Genomic DNA, 25,643 nt, shown 5'->3' on the forward strand with positions numbered 1-25,643 from the left:
TTGTGCTTTTCAGTGATGGACAAAACAGTGGGACGAACCAGACCAGCCAGGGAATGGAGCACTGACACCAGGAAGTTGTGGCCTCTCAGACTACAAAACAAAACACACACTGGTCAGAGAGCTTTTTTTTTTCTTTTCGTTTTTTTCCCCGCTTTATACAGTGAGTTCATTTTTTAGCTTTAAAAGAAAACCAAAAAAAAGTATTTTAGAAATGCTACAACATGTTATTGGTGAGCACACGTACACGCGTGTGGTGTAAAAATAAAATGAACTATACGTAGCTGCACAGTCAAGGTTATCATCGCAGGAAGTTGGTAGGGCGTGTCGCCAAATCCTGCCGTGTCCTTTAAGTTTCTTTTGAGATTCTTTGCAGTCAATCTGTGCTGGCGAATGAAAATTGTACAAGAGGAAGAAGAGAAAGGGAGTGCATCTTTGTGTTGATCGAGTTCTGAGTAACTGTGGCAGTTTCTCAGGGAAGCCTCAGGCGATCAGTAAAAGTTTAAGTGTGTGGGCGCCCGAAAGCCTCTCAGTTGTTTTCAAAGAGTGACAGAAGGTCATCGTTGCTGCTGCTGGGGAGATCTGGGGGATCCAGGTATGACAACAGTTCGTCTGGGTTAGCGAGGTCAGGAAGAAGCTGCAAAACACAAAACAGAGATTGCAAGAATTACCCAGATAGCTTAGCAAAAGTACTGGATTTTCCACAATTTACCCATAGACTTAAATGTATTTATGTGATAGAAAAACACAAATTGATGATTTTTCATATATTTTAAGAATAAAAATCTCAAAAGCGCATTTTGGCCCTCTGGTTTGACTGAACCATTCTAACACATGGATACAGTTCCTATGTAGGTCTAGTTCGAAGTTTATTGTCCTTTGGCTCTAAATTCTCACAGCTTGTAACTGGTTTGCTTCAAGTGTTGCCCTGTACTTATCTTACCTGGAGATGGTTCAAAGTGATGCACACAGTAAATTTTGCAGTGTAAAAGTAACACTTTAAGAGTGCATTTGGTCCCACTTGGAATTAGCGTTAAATTAGAACGCTACGTAGTGCATATCTTACTCCAATTGTTGTTGGAATAACTCTTAAAGAATCAATGTACTTTGAGACAACATATCTAACAATGCGGAATTGACAGTGCACACTCTTAGCTTTACATGCATCACTAATGTTGGTGTTGTACAGAAAATTTCCCCATTTTAGTGGAGAATCTCTGCTCCTCAGAGTAATCATGGTTGTCTCGACTGCTTTCGTATCTAAATCTGTCAGTCTAGATCAGTGTTTCTCAACCTTATTTTACTTGTTTACCCCTTCAGGTATTTTTCTTACCATGAGTTCCCCTCTCAGTCAAATGTATTGAAGATTGTCGAAAATTGGAACGTAAAATAACTGATTATAAAGTAAAAACTATTTTACTTAATCTTTTGGTTTGAGCTTTTATCTCTAAGGCATTTTATGCTTTTCATCTCAAATAGGAAAAAAGCATAAGTATGTTGCCTGGAAGTTAGTAAGGAAGTGAAATACATCCAAAATAAAATCATATTATAAAACTGTATTTAGAAAACTGTAACTCCTCTGAGAAACTCCCTTTTAATCACATTTAAACACGAGCTCTGTGATAACTCACTCGTATTCTCAACAAACCTTAGAGGCCTTAATGAATCAGATGGAATCCATTCTATGGTGTTAGCATTTCAAATTCAATTCCAATGAAATACAATAAAATTTGTGGTTAGAATGCAACAAAATGTAAAAATGCTCCAGTAGCACAGATTTTTCCAGGACTCACTTCTAATGAAGGCTCAGGCATGTCTGACCCCACTTGGCTGTCCAGACTGCTGGATGGATTGAAGGCCAGGTCAGAATGGGGGTGGTTGTTGGAGGTGGGCTGTTGCTGCTGTGCTTGCTGCTGCTGAGGCGGCGGTGCTTGCCGTGAGGCCTGAGGAGGCCCGCTGTGGTGTAGCTGCTGCCCTGATTGGCTCCCGGGGTGCGGAGACGGATGTAAGCTCTGCTGCAATGGGCCGTGCGTCTGGTCAGGCCCAGCAGAATGAGGTATCTATTCAAAGAGGTATATGATGAATATGACATGCCAGCTGCTTGTTAGTTAATATAGCAGTACTATTACATTAACCTTATATAAAAACATATGAAACAATATAAAACTAGTAACAATTTTGAAATTTTTTTTACATTCATATTTATTAATTAAATATTTGCTAGTAATGTTGAATATCATCTACTGTATTTCGTTCTTAAAGTAAAAGTCTTTAAAGCCAATATAGCAATCAAACCTTTATCTTATTTACAGCAGGATATTTCCACTTTTACCCAGCAAAAACTATCTAGAAATAAGTAAACATTTCTTAAATGAAGTGTATTTAGCCTTAATTTGAGCACGTAAATAAGATTATTTGCCAATAGAAAGAGTTTTTTTCATCTTAAAATAAGATAATCTGATAATATGCACTTAAAATAAGACAATGCAATTGTTTTTTAAATATAAATGACCCTTTTCCATTGGCAAAGTGTCTCATTTACCTCCTTAAATAAAAAAAGCACTTATTTTAAGAAAAAGGACTTTTGAGATTTTAATTTTTGCAGTGTACTTTCATAATTTTTTCTAGGTGAAGAACAGAAATAATTTCTATCAACCAAGTGAAGCAGATGAGCAACCCCCAAAATGTTAGCATTACTTCTACTCAGCAGAAAAATGTCAAAGGTTTCATCCAAGAGAGAAACTTATTATCACAGTGCCCCCTCCTGTTCTGAACCGGGCAGAAAGTCACATTGCCCATATCACAAACACTACTGATTGTAACTTTATTATAACAGAGAATTTCAGCAACATATTACACAATAAAACAATGATTTAAAAAGAGTTAAATTTTATGTTATTGGTTTATATTAATTTAAATGCTGATTAGAATGTCACAGGTTTAACAAAAAATATAGACCAGGTCACAAATCTATGCGCTGTGGTGAAAAAATGTTATTAATGTATATATCTGATGACATATATCATATGACTTATATCTTATGATTGAGAACTTGTAGTACAAAATTATTAGAATTCTTCAATTACCGGTAAGATAAAAAAGTTTGGAAGACTCACTGATTCAGGCATGTTGTGGGATAGAGGTTTGTCTTGTGTCATCAGGCTATTCGGTATGTCGGGTGGGTGAGACAGCTGAGGACCGTGCATGAAGTCGTTCATTGACGTACCGCCTGGGGCGCTGTGGGGGAACTCAAAGCTCCCAGGTCCTTGGTAATTGTTACCTAAACACACAAATAACAAATCTAAACACAAAAGGAAATTTAAAAAGAGTTTCACATAACATCATTTTTAGAGGCCCAACTACCTTGGCTGCCGTATTCGCTGTTGTTGCCACCTTGGCCAGAAGGCATTGACAGGTACGGCGAGGGTCCGGGGCCAAGTTGAGCGATCATATCCATCACGTTGGGCATGATCATTTGACTGGGACTCATCGTCTTAAACCTCTTTGCCAGCGGCCCGTCTGGATCCTCTTTAATGTGGATATCAGATTTGATCGCCACTGGCCGCCAACTACATGTTGGGTCGATTGTGACTTCCTCAAACTCAGAGCTGGTGGAGAGTGGTCAGAGTCAAATGACAGGGATCCAAAAAAATCAGGGTAGCTCATTTATTATGTAAAATGTAGTTGAATCTGCTTACTTCTGAATGGCGTTCAAGATTCCCCACATGTACTGGTCTACTTCCAGTCCTTCCAACAACGCTGTTTTACTGAAGAGAGATAAGAGAGGTTTAGAGGAATTTCATCTGAAAACAGGCATAATCAAATGTTGATTTAAAGAAGATAAACATACTTGCATACAGGACACCGCCACGTCCCCCGCTCACAGTTCAGTTGTAGATAGGATTCCAAATCAAAACACTAGATAAAAGAAACAATTCACGTGTCTCAGATTATTTTATTTTCTCCCATTTGCTTTCATTAGGTTTTACCACATCTGTCTCACCTGTACATGTTTGCAGTCATGCCCCCGTGCTGGAAGTTGTATTCGTCGGAAAGTGATCGGACATTTGAGGGAAACCTTGATGGCTGTTTGCTCGACTCCATCCTCCCCGTTGAGGGTGGCGTTCCCTGTTGATGCGGCCACGCTGCTGAAGTTCCTCTTGACTTTAAAGATGGAAGTAGAAGGAAAATAAAGTGTATAAACTCAAAAAGCACAATGAAAAGGTGCGGTCAATTAAGGTGCGAATTGTAGAAGTGTAGATATACCTTTGGTGATGCAGTGCTCTGCGGGCAGCAGCCTCTTCTTTAGGAGGCCCTGCAGGACGGAGCGGACTGACGGCCTGTGAACCAGCTGCAGCACGAACAGGTGCGACTGTAGAAAGGAACACCAGGATAACCATTTGAATGAATGAGCCCACATTTCAATTCATTCGGGTTCTGTTGCAAATTACTGGCATTTAGCTCATAAAAAATGACAAATGTCAAATCCTAATCAATGCCAAATAATTCTAAGGGAAACCCAGTTTGATATCTTTAGATAAAACTAAGATGGATTTTGCTTCATTGGACTTAAATCAGAAAAAAAAAAAAATAAACACTTTAAAAATTTGCTATGGTGAGGAGTAACTGAAACATGGTTTGTACAAAACATCCCATAGCTGAGTTCTTGGTTATGTCCAAAAAAAACATGTACAAAAGTATCAATAAAAGGTACACAATTGATCCCTTTAATGACAACCTTAAGGAAAAACAATATAAAATACTCTATGACACTGTACCTGAACAAAACTGTTTTGTTGGGTTTGCAAAAATTTGGTATTTTGTTTGTCCGATATAGAAATGCAACATTAATATAATAAGTGTGGATCTTGTAAATGGAGAATCACTAGAGCAACAATTATCTAACAATTTTAGTGTCAGTATATACTATATCCTGATGCTTAATGTAATGGTCACTTCTCCATGTCTGTATGATGTATATTGAGGTTAAAACATCTTCCATTTAACAGTTGTGTATAAGTGGTTGCAGTTTTCACATGAACATTATAACCAGATGAAGAGTTTCAAACAGGATGTTTGGGAACCCCAGGAACAGGAGAACAAATGCAAATTAGACTTTTTTTATTTCTTTATGAGCAAATCCATTATTTGAGAGAAATAAGATCTTTTCAAATAATCCGGATTCATCTGAAAGACATTTCTTGTTTTATTTTTAATGCATAAACCTTTTCTTTAGCTTATTCTGCATTCAACTTTACTTACACAGCAGCAGGCGGTCACAGTGATCTGGATCGTGTTCCTTCCTGGCTGGCACACGTGTTTCAAGTGCAAAGGTTTGTGCGACGTCTTGTTGTCACCTCGCTCTATAGTGAGCGGTGTGGCGTTGACACTGACTTGGACAGATGCTGGCCAGTTAGTGTTCATCTGACGGTCTTCGTGGTGGTAACATTTAAACTGTAGCTCCAGGTCCGACCTGCAGACAAATGGCAATTCTTGTTTTATTAACAGCATGTCATACACATCTTATGCCCTTCCACACTTAAATTCACAAAATATTTCCTATGTTTCTATACCAATCTGGGCAAATTGGTAAGCAATGTGTTCTTATTATCTGTTGGTTCCTTAAAATGAAAAAAAAAAAATGCATTAGTTTGGAAAGATTTCTTCATTGTGTTATAGGGCCATTTTACTTCTTTTATGGCTACTAGACTATTATAATCGCAGCTATTACAAATATAAATATATTACTGGTATACTTATAACATGTAGGATGGGGTAATCAAGATTAAAGAAATATCTTTTTGACTTTAAGATACAATTATTTTAAGTGGCTACACATTTAAGATCCAGTCAAGAATCATGGGTGAGGGCCACCTGAATTTAAAGCTGTCTGAATACCAAACCAGAATTAAAACTGACATTTGTTTGTTACTTAGCAGATAAATGTGGATTTGGTCAGTGCACTATTGATAGATAAATGTTAAATCCAACTCTATATAACTCTTTTTTTTATCCTAATCCAGTCTACTTGTCTTTTCCAGACCTGGGTTAGGATAACAGCACAGAGAAAATTGTTCATTGAGTCTTTTAGTACCACTGGGTATTACCTCCACATGAGTGTTTGGTGCACGGAGGGCCGTAAGTGGAAGACATGGTTGCTCACAGCCAGGTTATGTTCCAGCCTGAAGGGCTCTAAGACGACACCATCCCGCACAGGAAACGTCAACCGTAGTTCCTCATTGTGGTTGGCTAAATTAGAGTAGAAAGACATAAGATAGGATCATGAAAAACATCCAGTACTGTTTGACTATTTTTATTTATTTTTTTTCAGTTACTGACCAGGAGGAGGAGGGAGAGCAGTTATATTTGGTTTGATGTCTGGAGGGAAGGGTGGCTTCACATCCTGGTTTGGCGACAGGTATGGAGGGATGTTACTACCTGGAGTCATTGGAGGGGTGGGGTTGCCCGGCACTGGGGAGTGGGGGTAGTTGCCCACTGGTCTGGGAGGCTGAGCAAAAAAAAAAAAATTATTTAACTCAGATTTTCCCAGAGAGATTAGCATGATAGTAAAATTAGAAATTGGAATAAAAGCTCACTTACTCCATTCATGTTACCCTGGTTATACTGGTAGCCACTTCCAGAGAAGTTATTTGTTTGGCCATTGAATGGCGGCTCTTGCTGTAATTACACAAATTCAATTTATAGTACTGCATTCTGTGTTTGGGCCGTTAATCATCACATATTGAGCAAAAAGCACCTTAAAGTACTGGCCCATGGGGCCGCCATGTGGGGGATATTGGCCTTGCAGCTGCTGTCCTGGAATCCTCTGGCTGGGGTAGCTGGGGGATGGCAGTGGTCTAGAGGCATTAGGTGTGGGGTATTGCCCCTGCGGATTGGGGAACTGGCTGTTTGGTCCATACTGCTGCCCACCATAGTTTGGCTGAGGATGAGAACACATTATAAGAAATGTATTTAAATAGAAAAATTGAGATAAATGTTGAATTAAGTGTTGAAAGATCCCCTCACCTCTCCTAGGTATGGCCTTTTCATGCCCTGCATACCCATGCCCTGAGGCCTGGCTCCAGCGTAGCCATGCTGGGGCATCCTTTGGCCATGGGCCCCAAAAGGCCCCATGCCTTGACCTCTGGGTTGGTTCATTCCCATTGGAGACCCACTCATGTTGGATGCATTCATGCCTGCACCCATGTTTCCAGGCAAAGATGGAGGGCCTCTGGGTCCTGGCTGATTAATGAACTGGCTGTTGTATGCCTGGTTGGGTCCCATCTGGAAAGATGAACTCATCTGGAAAACAAAATGGTCTCAGTCAACCACCTTGAATTTATATTTTTCAAATAAATTGTGGAAGACATTAAAATCTGAAAACCAAAAGGGAAAGAACTACCTGTACCTTTTAAGAACTTTTTAATGAACTTCCAAGCGACATCCTAGAACTACAGGTTAACACCTGGTACATAAAGGTCACTTTCAAAAACCTTCATGAAACTTCCAAGTTGCTTTGAGTACACTTAGAGGGAACCTCTTAGGCCTTGGCAAAAGATGGATTAAATTAATTAATTCATAAAATGTGTTTAGTTGTGGACAATTTGGAAAAAATTGTATTGATTTTTTTTACAACAGTGCATTTTTGGCTCCCCGGAGTTTCTGTAGCAGCAGGATTGTTATCAGTTTGGCAAGCGACAATGTCACACAAACAGCAAATGACATCATCACTACAGGTGAGTGAGAAGTTTGTTTATAAGTTAGTTTATTTTATTTATTTTTTTATTTTTATTTTTTGCGGGAGGGGCAAATAAACTTGTTAATATTTCATAGTATAGTATATATGAATATATCTCATAGTATATATAATACCAGCAATAACTCTGACTTCTATGATGTGTCTTTTGGGTCTTAACAGAGCACATTACTACCCAAACACAAGTTTAGTAGGATGGAGGATGGGAGTTACATGATTCAGCTGCAGGCAAGATAGCAAAAATGGCAGTGAACGCAAGTTTCACGGCAAGGTTTATTTAAATGCGCTTGTATTAGAAGAAATTGTGTTGTGTATTGAAATGCCTAATTTAAAACGGTCAGAAAACAGCTAACAAGTTAACTTTTAACGCAGTAGTGATCCAGCCGAATATGAAAAATGCCAGTGTCTCCAGGATGAACAAACCCACACTAACCGACAAGAGGTCACTTTCTAGAAGTTATATAATACTGAACTGAATTTACGGGTTCTGTTTTTGTAACAAGCAACCATGCAGGTAACGTTTGGACTTCAGCAAAAACATTATCTGACTTTTTGTTGTTTTGGTCTTTGACTCGTTTGGGGATTTTAATACCCTTTACAGTACTAAACCTATATTCACTTCATGTAGTGAATTTAGGTTTAGTACTGTTCTAGTACCTTGTTCTAGGACTCTCAGTAGTGATAGAAATGTGCCTACGCACATGACTAATTAGGATGAAAAACACAATCCAAATTTAAGTTAAATGTTGCCTTCAGTAGTATGCTTTGTCTCACCGGTCCATACTGGTTCATGTCTTTGTTCTGGGTCTCCTGCAAGGCTGCTACAGTTGCTGTGGCAGTGGCAGTTGCAGTGGCTGCAGCTGCGGCGACTGCAGCGGCTGCAGCAGCAGCAGCTGGCTGGGTGAAATCTGACGGAGGACGGGAGTTAGGAGGGATCCCGATCCCACCAGGTCCAGCATTTGGCCCTCCAGGGTAACTTAAACAACAAGCAACCATAATACCACTTAATACAAGTTACATTTTCTAAATAAGACAATATCAAAAAGTTTGCTGTCCACTTACTTGCCACCGTAACCTCCACCTCCCGGGTAGTTGGGTCGTCCGTACATACCCTGCTGCATGTAGCCTTGATTTGAGTTGCCTTTGTTTGGAAACTGCTGCTGTGGACCAGGAAACTGAGGAGAGTTCATGCCTGGATTGCTACCAGACATCCCCGAGGTCAAAGGATTACCCCCAGGGTTCATGGGATTGTTATTGTTGGCCATGGGATTCCCTAACACCTGTTGGAAAATGACATGAAGTCAGGTTTCGATAATATAAAATGAGATTTTGCTCAAGTCCTTCCAACAGGGACAGAGTTGTACCTGGCTCTGTGACGTGTTGGTCACGCCCCAGACAGTGGTTACCACGGACACCGAACCTGGCTGATTGGTGTTTTGCTGCCAGGGAACTGAATCGTATGGAAAAGAGCCATCTCTGTGGAGGAAGGACACAAACACATCACATATCCAGCTTCACAGGTAATACTAATGTTGAATGCAAACTGCTAGTAAAAGCAAAGCAATATAAACACCAACCCATGTGAGAGGCCTGGTTTTATGGAGCCCATTGGGGGCTGCATGGGGACTTTTCCCGGAGGCTCGTTTTGCCTGTTCTTCTGATGACGGAGGAGGAGGAGGCGTCCCAGTTCCTCACACCAAGAGGACAACAGCGCTGAGGAGAGAGAAGAGGGAAAGACTATAACACACATATTTATTCAGATGATAGGATTACCCTCTGTATAAAACCACTCAGGTTACTTAGTAAAATATAGACCTACTGGTCATTTTACCCCTTATGCTATTTCCTCTATGTTTGTGCCTAATGTCTTTAAACCACTCTACGTTATTGGGGGACTTCTGAAACGAAATACTGCGATTGATTTTTATTAGGGGTTATAAGGAAAAAGGAGGAGGGATACAAAATACACGCCAAACTTTTGAGACATATAATTTTAGGGGGAAAAAAATTCTTGAATCCTTTGTTTTCGTTCCATAAAATCAGATAAAATACAAAGACATTTTTGGTTGCAGGGGCGTGAATACTTTCTTTACGTACTGTAAGTAGGACTACATTATCAGTTTAATGACAGGGATATCACAATCAGTTAAACTGATGTCTTATCACAATTAGCCACAAATAATTATTTCAAAGGTTCTTTAGGATATTAAAACCAAATCTCTCCAACATTAAGAAATATAATGAAAGACTTTAGCTCAAGGAAAAATCATGGCTGTAATTACTCATCATGGCCACTAGAGTTCAGTCTGAGTCTGTTTTTTCCGTCCCAACAACCACACGTTTTGACAGCCGACACAGTCTGTTGGACCATCATATGCTTTCCATCTGCAGTAAATGTTTATGTACAAAACTGTCCCTTGTCTTCTTTCCTCCTTCTGGTTCAAGTAGCTCATATCTGCAACATTAAAAAAGCGCATTCCCTATGAAAGGATGGTAGCCTCCACTCCCTGTGATTCACACCACTTCAAGGCTTGAGGGTGGATGTGGGGAAGAGTGATTTTAACTGCAGTTCATGCCATAATAATAATAATAAATAAACCATACCAGTGTGACAGCACACTGTTCAGGTTGTCCTTGTATCCACAGCTCACATAGGTTGATTTGCACATACTGCCTTCACATTAAAATGGGGCTCAATAAGTCTTCAACAGAAGAGTCACCGGGGCTAATGGGGTTGATAGAAGGGCTGAGCTAACCAAATCTAAAGACTGCTATCACAAGCATGGTAACCCAGGTATGTGGCCACACATGGCTGCTTGCAAACACAGCAGGAGCTTTACCAACAGTGTACAGTGCACAGATAAATAGGGCACAAGATGTCCTCTGACGCTGAGTTTCTGCATCGACACACAAGTGTGCTGCATCACCCCCCTCCACCCCCCTAAAAGGCACCTCCTATCCTTTCATTTAAACACTGAGCACACCAGCCTCACTCTGTGTAAGGACGAGGGCTGGAATACAAAAGACGTGTACAGATGGTGCCAGCAGTCTCCCTGCTCTCCCTCCCGCTTTAAAAGCAGCACGGGGCTCAGGCACAGAGGCAGCTGGGTTTTTCCTCCTCCTTATCCTCCCCTCTTTTCCTCTTGCCTGTTCTTTGCAAGGCAGGTGCCAGGAGACAGGCTGTGCAGCCTCTCTGGAGAATTAATCGGACTTTAGCACGGCTGTGCTCTGGCTGACAGAAAAGGCCGCTCAGGTGCACTTTAACTAAACACATCGCAGTTATAGGCAATTGCAACTTCCTCTCACTTAACTGCAACCTGATCTAAGTTCAGCTATTAGATTATTCCCCTCTATGTCAGCATGTCCTGCAGTGTTTTTGCTGCACCATCTCTATCCTTCTGATGGGGAGAGTTTTTCAGTTCAAGAGCCTGGCAACCAGCCAGCATGTTACAGCTCAATTAGGTCCCATTATTCACTTCCAACAAGGGATAACTTGCACTTCTTCATATTGATAAACAAGTCTTCTAAATTTATCAACTCTGGGTCAATTTATAGGATGGAAGCATATGGAAATGCGGTGGTATGAAATGGGGCAATACTGTAGGAAACCTCCAAGTGCTCTAATCAGTTTTTAAAGCAGTTACAAGATCTTTCCTGGCAGAAATGGATAAATGCATCGGCCATATGACACATCCCACTGACTTTTGTAAGGCACTTAACTGTAACATACACAAAAAGAACAACAGTGCAGATATACAGGTGCTGGTCATAAAATTAGAATATCATGAAAAAGTAGATTGATTTCAGTAATTCCATTTAAAAAGTGAAACTTGTATATTATATTCATACATTACATACAAACTCATATATTTCAGATGTTTATTTTGTTTAATTTTGATGATTACAAATGACAACAAATGAAAATCTCAAATTCATCATATCAGAAAATTAGAATATTACTGAAGACCAATAAAAACAAAGGATTTATAGAAATGTTGGCCAACTGAAAAGTATGAACATGAAAAGTATGAGCATGTACAGCACTCAGTATTTAGTTGGGCCTCCTTTGGCCTGTATTACTGCAGCAATGCGGCGTGGCATGGAGTCGATCAGTCTGTGGCACTGCTCAGGTGTTATGATAGCCCAGGTTGCTCTAATAGTGGCTTTTAGCTCTTCTGAATTGTTGGGTCTGGTGTATTGCATCTTCTTCTTCACAATACCCCATAGATTTTCTATGGGGTTAAGGTCAGGAGAGTTTGCTGGCCAATTAAGAACAGGGATACCATGGTCCTTCAACCAGGTACTGGTAGCTTTGGCACTGTGTGCAGGTGCCAAGTCCTGTTGGAAAATGAAATCTGCATCTCCAAAAAGTTGGTCAGCTGCAGGAAGCATGAAGTGCTCTAAAACTTCCTGGTATGTGGCTGCGTTGACCCTGGACCTCAGAAAACACAATGGACCAACACCAGCAGATGACATGGCACCCCAAACCATCACTGACTGTGGAAACTTTACACTGGACTTCAAGCAACGTGGATGAAGTGCCTCTCTTCTTTTCCTCCAGACTCTGGGACCTTGATTTCCAAAGGAAATGAAAAATTTACTTTCATCAGAGAACATGACTTTGGACCACTCACCAGCAGTCCAGTCCTGTTTCTCTTTAGCCCAGGCAAGACGCTTCTGACGCTGTCTGTGGTTCAAGAGTGGCTTGACACAAGGAATGCGACAGCAGAAACCCATGTCTTTCATACGTCTGTGTGTGGTGGTTCTTGAAGCACTCACTCCAGCTGCAGTCCACTCTTTGTGAATCTCCCCCACATTTTTGAAGGGGTTTTGTTTCACAATCCTCTCCAGGGTGCGGTTATCTCTCTTGCTTGTACACTTTTTTCGACCACATCTTTTCCTTCCCTTCGCCTCTCTATTAATGTGCTTGGACACTGAGCTCTGTGAACAGCCAGCCTCTTTAGCGATGACCTTTTGTGTCTTGCCCTCCTTGTGCAAGGTGTCGATGGTCGTCTTTTGGACAACTGTCAAGTCAGCAGTCTTCCCCATGATTGTGTAGCCTATAGAACTAGACTGAAAGACCATTTAAAGGCTTTTGCAGGTGGTTTGAGTTAATTAGCTGATTAGAGTGTGGCACCAGGGGCCATCAATTTTGAACCTTTTCACAATATTCTAATTTTCTGATATGATGAATTTGAGATTTTCATTTGTTGTCATTTGTAATCATCAAAATTAAACAAAATAAACATCTGAAATATATGAGTTTGTATGTAATGTATGAATATAATATACAAGTTTCACTTTTTAAATGGAATTACTGAAATCAATCTACTTTTTCATGATATTCTAATTTTATGACCAGCACCTGTATGAAATGGCGAAGGGTTGAAACAACTATTGCATTAAAATGTCAACATGGAGTGTTGACAATTTTGCTGTTAATAAATTTGCATTTTTGGTCATAATCTAGCATGTTACATAAGTTGGTTTCTACAGTAGATTATTTAATATCAAGCATCCATTAATTTATTTCTATAATATACACCTGGTCTACAATAAGAAAATGCGCTTCTATGAATAATGAAATGTATCTAACTGCAGGAGGGCTTTAGTTGATAAGATGCCATAATCTTAGAATGCTCAAAATGAACATTTTAACTTTAGGCATTAGGGCATCTTTGGAATCTAGCATCAAATCATTTTGAATGAACAGACTGAGAAGTGATGCACTTATTTGTAAAGACAAGGCCACATTTCGGCCCTCTAGATTAAATCAAAGAGAATCATACCTGTTTTTTTTGCCTAATAACAACGTTTAGCTTAGTTAGCTATAATGTTTAAGGGGCGCTCAGACCCCCATAAAGCAGTGCTTGGATCAAATGACTCATTCAGCGACAGGTCTGACCTATTTAAGTTTACACAGGCACGTTTTTGAGAAGGGTGGCCTAAATGAGGCAATACTATCCACCAAGTGCTCAACATTGACCTGAAAAATCATTGAATATATATTAAATTAAGCTCATACTAGGGGGGAAATTTTAACAGTTTTTTCTTTAAGAATCAACTGACCATAATTACAGTAGTAACATAATTTTTAAATAAACAAAATTAATACCGGTATATTTATTCATGAAAATGCTGTTAAGATTCACTCATGGAGGAAATGCAGTTTCATGGGGCAAAAAAATGGAAGTTGAATGGTACTAAATTGCAACAGCTAGCTGTGAATTGATCCACCGCCATCAGAGTGAGATTCTCTGGCCAATTTTACAGCCAACAAGAGGCTGTCTACTCATGGACTGAATGATTCATCGCTTTAAGAAGAATTATTCTGCACTACTGCTGAATCAAAGTCTTATCAAAACTCAGCTTAGCTACCACCTCCACTAAGCACCTGCTAGTTTGAATGTGCTCTTGTGTCATTCACTTGGAGGATTAACTTCAGGCATCAAACAACAACAGGAGAAACAGACAATCATTTAACAACTAAAATCCAAATTGTCATTATTTCTTCATGACAGCAATTCTCTGGCTAATGGACAAAAAATGGATTCTTCAAAACAGACCCCTCCCCAATCAAAAACAAAGAAGAAAGACACGGAAGGCATTTCAAATGACTTTTTGCCTTTCCATTTAACAACCAAAACTGGAAATTATTGACTCAGGTGTATGGTTTCCATATGACAGTTTAAAACTTGTGCTTTGCCATGTTTTTTTGCTCTCCTTGGTGGTGAAACTTGCTCTCCTTTTGGTACAGAGAAAAGGGACAGCCATATTTCCTTGGTAGATAGTCCCAAGGGGAACTGCCGAGTCTGAACCATATTGATATTCTGGTGCTCAGCTGCTTCTGCCTGATGGTCAGTCATGGCGAATGGCGGTAAACGCATCTACTGGGACTACAGGAGTGGTTCAGCAGCTTGGCCTGCCCCTTCCAGCCCTGTCATAAAGCCCCAGGGAGATATGACAAATGACACTGACTGCATCTCTGACAGTTGTTTAATGCTTCGTCCAATGTTGATGTACACCCACAACCCCCCCACCGCATTACCATTGTCAAGTGTTTCACTTTTGCTTTCCTCACTTACTGGTAACTAGCCATTAGAGCCTGGAGGATTGGGTGAAACAGAACACTTGTGGTGTCAAAAGAGAAAGCTGAACCTTAAATCTATATTATCATGTGATTACTTCTATTTTAAACCATTGAGTTTAGGATTAAAGTTTCTCGAGAACACCTTCTCACTATGCTTAAAATTACTCTCTTGATAAGGGGTACAGGTTTCAGCATGGTCTATATTTTTGTCTTATTTTGCACAAAGAGGCTTCTAAATGTACCAGAGGACAAAACAAGCAATGAACTATAGCTGTTTATGTATGGAGGTATACCATCTGGCCAAAACCTAAAGCAATATTCTGAAACTGATGTTCTTGAATATCCATCCAAACCAAGCTTGAACTATTTCACAAAGACAAACGGTCAACAATTTAAATATGTAAAAATGTAGACTTAGTCTTTAAAAATATAGCAACAATATGCTTTCTGAACACAACATCTAAATACAGTGGGAATGCATAGTGGTATGAGCACTTTGCCGTGGTGATGCTTAGACATGTTTTAGGTTTTTATTATTAAAGCATTTTACAAGCCATGCAGCTTTTACTCTACACTTACACTACCCTTCTGAAACCGTGCCAAGAACAGTCCGTGGAGGGTAACCGAGATAACTGTGGAGTGTAAATGGAATGCAGCTGAACTGGACCGTGCCAGAGACAACTGAATCCTGCTAAATCTATAACTAGCTCAACAGTAGGGCTTAGCACAGTTCAGTTGTGGCTTGGTTCTCTGATAGCAAGGATTGCATGAGCAGACTGCATCATCTCCTATTTAAAGTCAGCTGACTAATTTCACAGGTTTTCCAGCGTGTCAGGCTTTGCAATTCACAGATCTCTTCACCCGTTCTCATCACTAACTTCTTCTCAGCTTATAAATGGAATAAAAAGAGTGTGGTGCGACCTGGGATGCAGAGACCGAGGCTCTCATTGAAATTTTGGCAGAGGATGCTATGGAAGCACATAAGTTCCTGAATGTTTTGGGGCAACTATTTTTCTTTGCATAATTCCTGCCCTGAGAACTGTAGTGTCATCGTCCGCAATAGGAGGCAAGGAATCGTGCTAGCGTGATGTGAAAATGAACAAAGTTCGCTATAGTTAACTGATCCAAGCTTAACTGAAGGGTGCTAGTGTAAATGGGGCAAATGTCCCATGCAAATGGACTAAAAAAAGGGATCCTCTTTTAGTAATGCTTATTTATAAAATACCCCAGTAGATTTGAGCACATGATGACCAGCTCACACTAAAAGTTACTCTTTGAACACTTTTTCAAATTTTGTTGCTTCAGCTAAACAGAAAACAAATGTATTTTAAAGTAGGGATACTTCTAATACTTTAAACATAACAGACACTGACAGCATTGCAATAAACTTCAACCTACCGTATATAGTTAACACTGAATACAACAGTAAGTTGACATGACACCTTTAAATACCTCAATGAATTGGTTACTTTACAAAAGCCTCAAAACACAGCACGCTCGTCTTCTCCTCTGTCTTTTTTCTTTTTAAACTCCTGTCTTTCTCTCTGTTTACTGGCTCTGCACTGCAGTGAGGCAGCAGGTAAGAGACATGCCAGAAGCTCTTATGATCCTCATCCAACCCCACCGCCAACCCCCTCCTTGCTGCTCTGTATCAAATAGACACCTGCTCCCTTGTCAACTCTGGACAATCCACCTGGCATCCCTCCCACATGGCGACTTGGCCCCCAAGACGGCCACAATAAAAATACAGAGAAAATCCACTGATCACATTATCAGGATATCCACATCCTGATTCTGTTATAAAGAAGTACCAACATTCTGGCGTAAACCGTTCATAAACCCAAAGTGTTGAAGGGAGAACAAAGAGCGTGAAGAAACTAACACTAACAAGGGCAGCTGTAGAGGTTTGCACTGTTCAGTTTTTATTGGCGCCTCTATTCAATTTCTGTTCCTGCTCCCTTCTTCTCTGCCCGGAAAGGGATCAATGGACACAAGGCTCCAGCAGGCAAAGTCCAATAAAATAAAAGTGAAGGTTCGGAGCTCCCAGAATTCCTGGTTACAGAAACTACGCAAAACAACCAAGTCTCATTCATGAGGAATGAGAAATGACATCAATAATTAGCTTCTAATGCTAATTTATAAGTAATAAGTAGTTGAAATGGACCCCAGGGTCAATTTTGTCTGTATCAAATTTGCACGTTCTAATGAGAGCTTTGTAATGATCCAATAAGTACAGTATGACACTTAATCTAATGTTATGCTATGTAGATTCCTGTGCTAATGAACACACCTCAGCATGCTTAATGCATTAAGTGACACAAAATGAAAACTACCTCACCTATTTTATTTTAGTTGAACACTTTTTGACCACTTTTCTGTGCATGCGGAATGTACAGATAGCTTTAAACTTTCAGCCCCAGATGGTCAGTGATGAAATGAGTGATAAAGAAGTTTGACAAGCTCAAGAAAACATTCATGCATTCTGTATAAGGTAGAGATTGCATTGCATATGCCACATTATTCCACATTCGCAGGTGTGTCGTCAGGTTTTTCCTTTGACAGAAAAGAACCTAAGGGAGGTAATTGTTACTACTACTTAACACTTGGAATGGTCAGTGGAGTGGCGACCTAGTGTTTAGGGCATAGAGCTTGGAATCCTGAGGTTTCCAAGTTCGAAACCCACTCACACAGACTGCCACTCTGAGCCTTTGAGCAAGACCGTTAACCCTCGATTGTTCCCCAGGCGTCCTCAATGGCAGTCCACTGCTATCCAAGGGGATGGGTTAAATGCTGTGGTAAATTTATCCAATGTGAGATCAATAAAGTTCAGTTACTTCTATTATTATTAATTTGTTATAGAAGAATATAGCTAAATGTATCATCAGGTTTCCTAAATAAAGTACCTTAAAAAATGCTCCCTTTTCCAACCCAATGTTAACAATTTGGTTTTTCATGAATAATGGCAGAGGCCAACTGGGGTCTGCATTTACTAATTCTTATCATAGAAAGGACTGGTAACTTCACATTTTAATAAAACAGCTTACTTCAGCCTATATTTCTTTAAAGTTAATTCCCATTCAGAATGAATGTCTTTAGAGATAAAGACATAAAGCATTAAGTGGAAACATAAAGCTGTTAGGCTACTCTGTGGAAATAATTCCACCAATAACATCTGAAACAGTAATTAACAGTTTAACACTATAACAACAGCTGTATTGTGGATTAAAATACACAAATCAGCTATAAAACTACACAATTATCAGGAATGGACAACTGCTCTGTTTGCATCTCATCTATATGTCTTCTGTCTTGCATTACTTCCTGTATTTATTTCTCTCTGAGAAGCAACAAACTGGAATATTGCCAATGAATGCATGGGAACCAAATCCTTGTGGCAAACCAGGTTTTATAGTCCATTTTCAGTGTAGGCCAAACCTAAATACAGCCTCCTGCTTGCCATAATACCGTGCCATGTCCATCCGAGCAAAAGAAGCCTGCGAGAGGGAGGGCGAGCTGCTGGAGGTGAGCCAGTAAGGTATTACTAAGGCTACAGGCATATAGGGCCAAGTGGAGGGGAAAAAAGCACGAAAACAACACAGATATGGTGCTTTTGAAATCCAATGTTTCTTCTCTTCCCATTCATGCTGTAGACTTAAGACTTAGACCGAATAATTTGTCATTTTGTTTACACAAGTGTAAAACAAAAAAAAATTTCGTTTAGAACAGCTCTCTGGACAATTGAAATTTTCTTTAAAATGCGGCCTTGAAAAAAGTAAAAAATAATAATAAAAACATTAATATAAACATATGACTGTAAATTTAGTTCTAACATTTTTAGTTTTTTTTTTTGTACTGGCATTTAGTTCATAAAATAAAGACATAAACTGCTTGAGATGTAAATACAATGCTGGGACCGTGAAAAAGCTGAAAAGAATAAAAAACTCAAAAGAGAGATGATAAGACGTTAATCTTCAAAGAGAATCTTGGCTCGCCGAATTCAGATAAGGATTATTACAGTAAAGCTTTAAAGAAATCTATTTAGTATTAACTGAATGCCAGCTGGAAGGTGGTGTGATACATTTAACAATGCCATGTAGATTTAATGCAGATTTCATCACTGCCACTGTTATGTCTTTGGTTATGGTTAAACAAAAGTATGCACACCCATAATCCCCTGTTTACTAACATACTGCATACAATTATAGTTTCATAAAAACACAGACCATACTGTTTAGGGTCTTTTGAAGTCAATATACCGTATATATATATATATATATATATATATATATATATATATATATATATATATATATATATATATATATATATATATATATATATATATATATATATATATATATATATTTTTTTTTTTTATTTTTTTTTTTTTTTTTTTTTTTTTACAAACCCTGCTGAAATTGTATTTTGGGTCAGAGCCTGGCATCCATCCAGACCAACATTGAATTTTCTTCCTTTTCTATCTTTTTAGCAATGTTCAGATGATTTGATTCAGATGATTGGATTCAAACTTCAAACATCTTTATCATTAACACAAGAGCAAAATTTGGCAAAAAGGGATTAATGAATAAATTTCACAGCTTTTTTTGTATTATGACTTTTCTTAAGTTTACTTTCTGTTGCACAGTTGATTTAATGTTCCAAAATATTTTATTCTAACATCTTATTGTGAAACACACTAATTCTTAAGTGGTCATTACACATACCATCAAAGAAAACAGGTATAGGACATTTTGTTACAGAGAAACATAACATACAACAATACATTTCTCATCAATTTGTTTTAGCTTGGAGGATGGGGCCTAATAATAATAATAATTATTTCTTAAACGACCAGTTAACGTTTTTCAAGTGCTGCTCACGCACCTATATGTAGCCCACTTTGTGTCAGGTTGCGTGGAGGTTTGCGAGGGGACCCAAATGCAGAGACTGAAGCTGAAGGTGGTTTCTTGCAGATTTAATTATCAAAAAAGAAAAAGAAAAAGACACAAAACAAATCCACAAGATCCACAAAAAATACAGAAAACCAGAAAACTCACTCACAAGGGGGGGGAATGACTGCAATGAACCAGCAAACAGTGACTGAGAAGGAGGTATATACAGGTGCTGGTCATAAAATTAGAATATCATGAAAAAGTAGATTGATTTCAGTAATTCCATTTAAAAAGTGAAACTTGTATATTATATTCATACATTACATACAAACTCATATATTTCAGATGTTTATTTTGTTTAATTTTGATGATTACAAATGACAACAAATGAAAATCTCAAATTCATCATATCAGAAAATTAGAATATTGTGAAAAGGTTCAAAATTGATGGCCCCTGGTGCCACACTCTAATCAGCTAATTAACTCAAACCACCTGCAAAAGCCTTTAAATGGTCTTTCAGTCTAGTTCTATAGGCTACACAATCATGGGGAAGACTGCTGACTTGACAGTTGTCCAAAAGACGACCATCGACACCTTGCACAAGGAGGGCAAGACACAAAAGGTCATCGCTAAAGAGGCTGGCTGTTCACAGAGCTCAGTGTCCAAGCACATTAATAGAGAGGCGAAGGGAAGGAAAAGATGTGGTCGAAAAAAGTGTACAAGCAAGAGAGATAACCGCACCCTGGAGAGGATTGTGAAACAAAACCCATTCAAAAATGTGGGGGAGATTCACAAAGAGTGGACTGCAGCTGGAGTGAGTGCTTCAAGAACCACCACACACAGACGTATGAAAGACATGGGTTTCTGCTGTCGCATTCCTTGTGTCAAGCCACTCTTGAACCACAGACAGCGTCAGAAGCGTCTTGCCTGGGCTAAAGAGAAACAGGACTGGACTGCTGGTGAGTGGTCCAAAGTCATGTTCTCTGATGAAAGTAAATTTTGCATTTCCTTTGGAAATCAAGGTCCCAGAGTCTGGAGGAAAAGAAGAGAGGCACTTCATCCACGTTGCTTGAAGTCCAGTGTAAAGTTTCCACAGTCAGTGATGGTTTGGGGTGCCATGTCATCTGCTGGTGTTGGTCCATTGCGTTTTCTGAGGTCCAGGGTCAACGCAGCCACATACCAGGAAGTTTTAGAGCACTTCATGCTTCCTGCAGCTGACCAACTTTTTGGAGATGCAGATTTCATTTTCCAACAGGACTTGGCACCTGCACACAGTGCCAAAGCTACCAGTACCTGGTTGAAGGACCATGGTATCCCTGTTCTTAATTGGCCAGCAAACTCTCCTGACCTTAACCCCATAGAAAATCTATGGGGTATTGTGAAGAAGAAGATGCAATACACCAGACCCAACAATTCAGAAGAGCTAAAAGCCACTATTAGAGCAACCTGGGCTATCATAACACCTGAGCAGTGCCACAGACTGATCGACTCCATGCCACGCCGCATTGCTGCAGTAATACAGGCCAAAGGAGGCCCAACTAAATACTGAGTGCTGTACATGCTCATACTTTTCATGTTCATACTTTTCAGTTGGCCAACATTTCTATAAATCCTTTGTTTTTATTGGTCTTCAGTAATATTCTAATTTTCTGATATGATGAATTTGAGATTTTCATTTGTTGTCATTTGTAATCATCAAAATTAAACAAAATAAACATCTGAAATATATGAGTTTGTATGTAATGTATGAATATAATATACAAGTTTCACTTTTTAAATGGAATTACTGAAATCAATCTACTTTTTCATGATATTCTAATTTTATGACCAGCACCTGTATATATGGGAGACAGAAACAAACGGCAGGCTAATCAGCAGATTGGGAGCAGGTGTGGGCAGAGGAGTCTAGAAGGGAGCTAGGGAAAAGGAGACTGACACAAGAGGGCAACAGAGGGCAAACAAGAAATAACTAGAATAACACAAAATGAAATAAAACACAAACAGAACCAAAACCATGACACTTTGTTCTTCCACACAACTTTCCACAATATGCTGTCATATAGCAATCTGTAATCCACCATCTTCTATAGTGCTTAATTTTTGTGACTTCCCTCATTGAGGAGAAATAAACAATAAGGCCTTTCACTTGATAAAACAGTCATAGAGATTATTTCTTTACAAAAAAAATCCTGTTATTATGTAATATTTAAACTGCATTTTTGGTTGAAAAAAACTGTGGTACTCTAATTAAATAAATAAACCTAAATGTGTTATTTTTTTTAATGCATTATTGAAAACAAACTTTTTGGTTATATTATAATTTAGTGGCATGCATCTATAGTACTGCACTACCTTAAGCAAGCTGTGTATTGATGACAAGACTTATTTTATCACAGAGTGCACCGGTAAGCATTGCACACACATTATCTAAATCGGTTGTAAACACATTAAGAGTGTCCGTTCTAAAATCTCTAAAACATCTCCTCTAACCTATTCTTACATTGTCAACTGATGAACATTTTATCCGGGCAAACAACCACCTACACTGAAGGAGGCTTTTTAACGATTCACGTCTCTAACCAGATTATCAGAGCAGTAAAGATGCAGCTTACAGGAGCCAGATTGTTTCCCCAAGCAACAGGCTGTCATTAACAATGCCCCAGCCTTAAGCCCCTGTCCACCATGATACTAATTAGGCAGAGAGCAGATGTGCCCGGAGTAGTGCCCACCTAGGGGTGCTGGACAGGGCCTGTAGTGTCATGGCTGCATATGCTGGTGGCTGATTCACCTGTGACCTTTTCACAGCAGGCTTGAGGTCATAGCCTGTTTGAAAATAGGGAGGAAAAAAAGACACTTGGGTAACCCGGTCTGCTCTTGGCACTCCTCTAGGCTCATTAGAGATGCCCATATGTGCAGCAGCTCAGGATCTGGATAAAAACAAAGTCCCTGAAGATAAACATTTGTGCCAAGTGGAACATTCAAACTTGATCCAGATTATTAGGATGGCCCATAAGAACAGTTACCCAAAGGGCCATTAGAAGGCGGGGCTGATGGGTGGGATGAGAGGGGTCACTTAATAACTACAAAATTAACAATACAAAAACTAATTTGAACATTGAAGAATTCTATTAAGTTCTTTTTAGCATGCTGAAGTTAGGATCGATGTTCCCTTCACGCGGGTGAGAAAATCTAATCAGCACATAAAATAAAATCCAACATCAACTGTAAATCATTGAGATCAATAAAGATTCTTTCTGGGTCATGTTTAATTTTGAAAAGAGTTTTGAAAGAGTTGTATTTGAATGAATAATTAACAAAATGTCAGTGTCCTTTTAAAAAAGTTCACTAAATGTCCTTATTCAGAGCATCAAAGTTACACATGCATAAAAAAAATAATCCAGTAGGAAGAAGAATATGTGGCGGCCAAATTATTTATCAGTGTAGGCGTCCAGAACAATAAAACAGACCAGTTTGTAACAAGCACACCTGATCACAGAACAGCGCAGTTCTCTGTGTGGCTTTTTTTTGTTTTGTTTGTTTTTTGCTGAATTCAAGTATATAATTAAGCAAAAATGCAAACAGGGTCGATAAAGACATTCTCAGGTATGGTGGCTGCAGCACTTAACATGTAAGGAGCTGGAGGTAAACTCATAGCTACATTTCAAGCATCCAGTGCTGTTTGTGAACAAGGATTTAGTTTAATGAATCAGAATGAAACAGCATCCGGAAATAATCTTGTTGAACATTTGGAGAATCACTGAAGAAGTGAGGACAGAGGTGGAAAAATAGATTAAATTTAAGTCAGATTTGTTCATATTTTAGTGACATTTATTAATATTTTTTATTTAATCATGAAAGGGTTATACTATTATAGAATTTATGTAAGTAGAAACGCTAAAAATCATGTACTGATAATTGAATATTTTACAGAGATATTGTTTTGGTACCCATCTCATTGTGCAGACTGTGAATGTTTTAATGTAAATTTAAAAAAATTATGTCGAAATGGTGTAAAATCTAATTTCCCTTTTTTCATTTTAAGTGGGCGAAATCACTCAAATAAAAAATTAAACTAATGGAAATTGCTGCTGTAATCTTTTATTCTTGCAATAAGCCATGTAACTTGCCATGATCCTAGATTTATAACAAGTTTTGTGGCCACAGCGTGCTATTGCTTATATGGTCCTCAAAATTAGAGGGAACATTGGTTAGGATGTTTGTCTGAACATAAGACATGACTGTAAAACATAAGACCTAATGTAGGAAAAAAAACTATTAGAAGGTATTAAACTCTGCCCACATCCCTGAATTGGCAGGTTTTTTTTTATTAAATCACTCTGTGGTTTCTATATCTTTATTTTGATTTAAAAAATGCTTGTCTCTACTGCCTCCTTCACTGTAGGTCGCAGCCACATCAAGTCCCTTATTAGAATGAAAACTAACCTTCCAGATAGACAGCATATCATGGTTCTTAAAAGCCCAATAATTAATCCAATGTTATAAACGAATGAATGACCAATAATGGATTAAAGAAAGTGTATTTTTGCAACTAGATAAGTTTTTTCATTGGTTACTTGTAGGGAAGAAAAGTAGAAATACTAGAAGAGTATATATGACGGGCTAGTGGTTAGGGCATAGAGCTTAGAATCCTGAGGTTCTGAGTTAGAGCCCCATTCACACAGACTGCCACATCGGGTCTCTGAGCTAGACCCTTAACCCCACACTGCTCCCCGGGTGCTCCATGATGACAGCCCACTGCTCCCTAAAGAAATGGGTTAAATACTGAGGTACATTTCTCCAATTTGAGCTCAATAGAGTTGAATAATTATTATTGGTAGTATTATTATTAAATGCATTAAATGACCATTGCTGCAAGGAATGTAACCTTTGTATGTGGTATACCTCTTTGAAATCCGAGCAAGGTTTACATGTGTTAAAAATCAGTGCAAAGAAAAAGGAAATAGTTATGGGCAAGTGTTATTTGCTTTTCAAAAAGCAGCATGATAATGTTTACCTCACAACCTAATATCCAAACCTGTTGCTGCCACTTTATCCTTATGGAAATATTGATCATAAGTAAAACTGGCAGAAAACCGGTCGATTGTTTGATATGGAGAAATAAGTGTATGCTTGAAAGAACTGCAGAGTCTCACGGAAAACGCCAACTGAAGTAGGCCAGGCAACTCTCAGAGATAATCAAGGCCACTTTGACCCTTTCTGTGTCGGCTGTAAGTGGGTCAAGCGCAGGAGTCAGCTGTTGCACCTCCGTCATGCTGGGCGCTGCAAGCCACTAGTCAGACTGTCAACCCCCATTTGCCCGCCTGCGCCCACCAACGTAGGAATCCAGCTACTTCGGTGGTGGCAGTGGGGTTTGGGGGGCTTACAGTAGAGTACCCCTCAGCTTCAGCAACAAATCCACCTTCCCTCCTATCACTGATTATCCTCAATGTATTCCCACAGCTTTGCCGCCTCGTCTCATTCAGGCAGTGTCAGACTCCTCCTCTGTCCACCTTCTATGTTTCCAAAATGCCACAGAGTCCAGAGATGTCTCTCTTTATCTCTCACCTGGAAAAGACTTCTAACAGAAGAACAAAGGCAATACAGAGCAACCATAATCTCTGCACTGCTGAAACAAGCAGCTATTTTAGAGCTCTCTAGCAGTCTTTTTATCCCTCCCACCTTTCTCTCATCCATTAAAACATTCCTCCTTTCCTACCCCTCACCACCCTTAGTTCCCCCACCCACCCACCCCTCACAGTGTCTCAGGGTAGCAGCTTCCTCTCAGTCTCCACCGCGTGTCCAGTGGCTGGCTGCACAATACGCATCAATTATTCATGGCCGCTCTCTCCGTTTTGCAGGAAAAACCAATCACAGATGGATTCGGCGCTAATGGGGTTCCTGCTCCAC

The 25,643-nt window shown here is 39.3% G+C and overlaps 1 protein-coding gene across 2 annotated transcripts in view; it reads right to left on the bottom strand.

Moving 5' to 3' along the window:
• The window catches only part of LOC119774913 (zinc finger MIZ domain-containing protein 1-like), a 135,511-nt gene continuing 109,868 nt past the window's right edge, over window positions 1-25,643 (bottom strand). For both annotated transcript variants that reach the window (XM_038272642.1, XM_038272644.1), the window contains 18 exons: window positions 9,331-9,466; window positions 9,118-9,229; window positions 8,816-9,033; window positions 8,528-8,729; window positions 7,024-7,299; window positions 6,755-6,937; window positions 6,598-6,675; window positions 6,337-6,505; window positions 6,105-6,246; window positions 5,260-5,470; window positions 4,264-4,369; window positions 4,001-4,161; window positions 3,848-3,915; window positions 3,696-3,764; window positions 3,361-3,605; window positions 3,114-3,277; window positions 1,791-2,057; window positions 1-634 (listed from right to left, as the gene is read on the bottom strand). In XM_038272642.1, the coding sequence (XP_038128570.1) occupies window positions 527-634; window positions 1,791-2,057; window positions 3,114-3,277; window positions 3,361-3,605; window positions 3,696-3,764; window positions 3,848-3,915; window positions 4,001-4,161; window positions 4,264-4,369; window positions 5,260-5,470; window positions 6,105-6,246; window positions 6,337-6,505; window positions 6,598-6,675; window positions 6,755-6,937; window positions 7,024-7,299; window positions 8,528-8,729; window positions 8,816-9,033; window positions 9,118-9,229; window positions 9,331-9,466 (2,915 nt within the window). In that variant the 3' untranslated portion in view covers window positions 1-526. The remainder of the gene's footprint in view (window positions 635-1,790; window positions 2,058-3,113; window positions 3,278-3,360; window positions 3,606-3,695; window positions 3,765-3,847; window positions 3,916-4,000; window positions 4,162-4,263; window positions 4,370-5,259; window positions 5,471-6,104; window positions 6,247-6,336; window positions 6,506-6,597; window positions 6,676-6,754; window positions 6,938-7,023; window positions 7,300-8,527; window positions 8,730-8,815; window positions 9,034-9,117; window positions 9,230-9,330; window positions 9,467-25,643) is intronic.

Source organism: Cyprinodon tularosa, unplaced genomic scaffold (genome assembly GCF_016077235.1).
Source record: "Cyprinodon tularosa strain WSP-4 unplaced genomic scaffold, ASM1607723v1 ctg84, whole genome shotgun sequence".
NCBI classification, from domain to species: domain Eukaryota; kingdom Metazoa; phylum Chordata; class Actinopteri; order Cyprinodontiformes; family Cyprinodontidae; genus Cyprinodon; species Cyprinodon tularosa.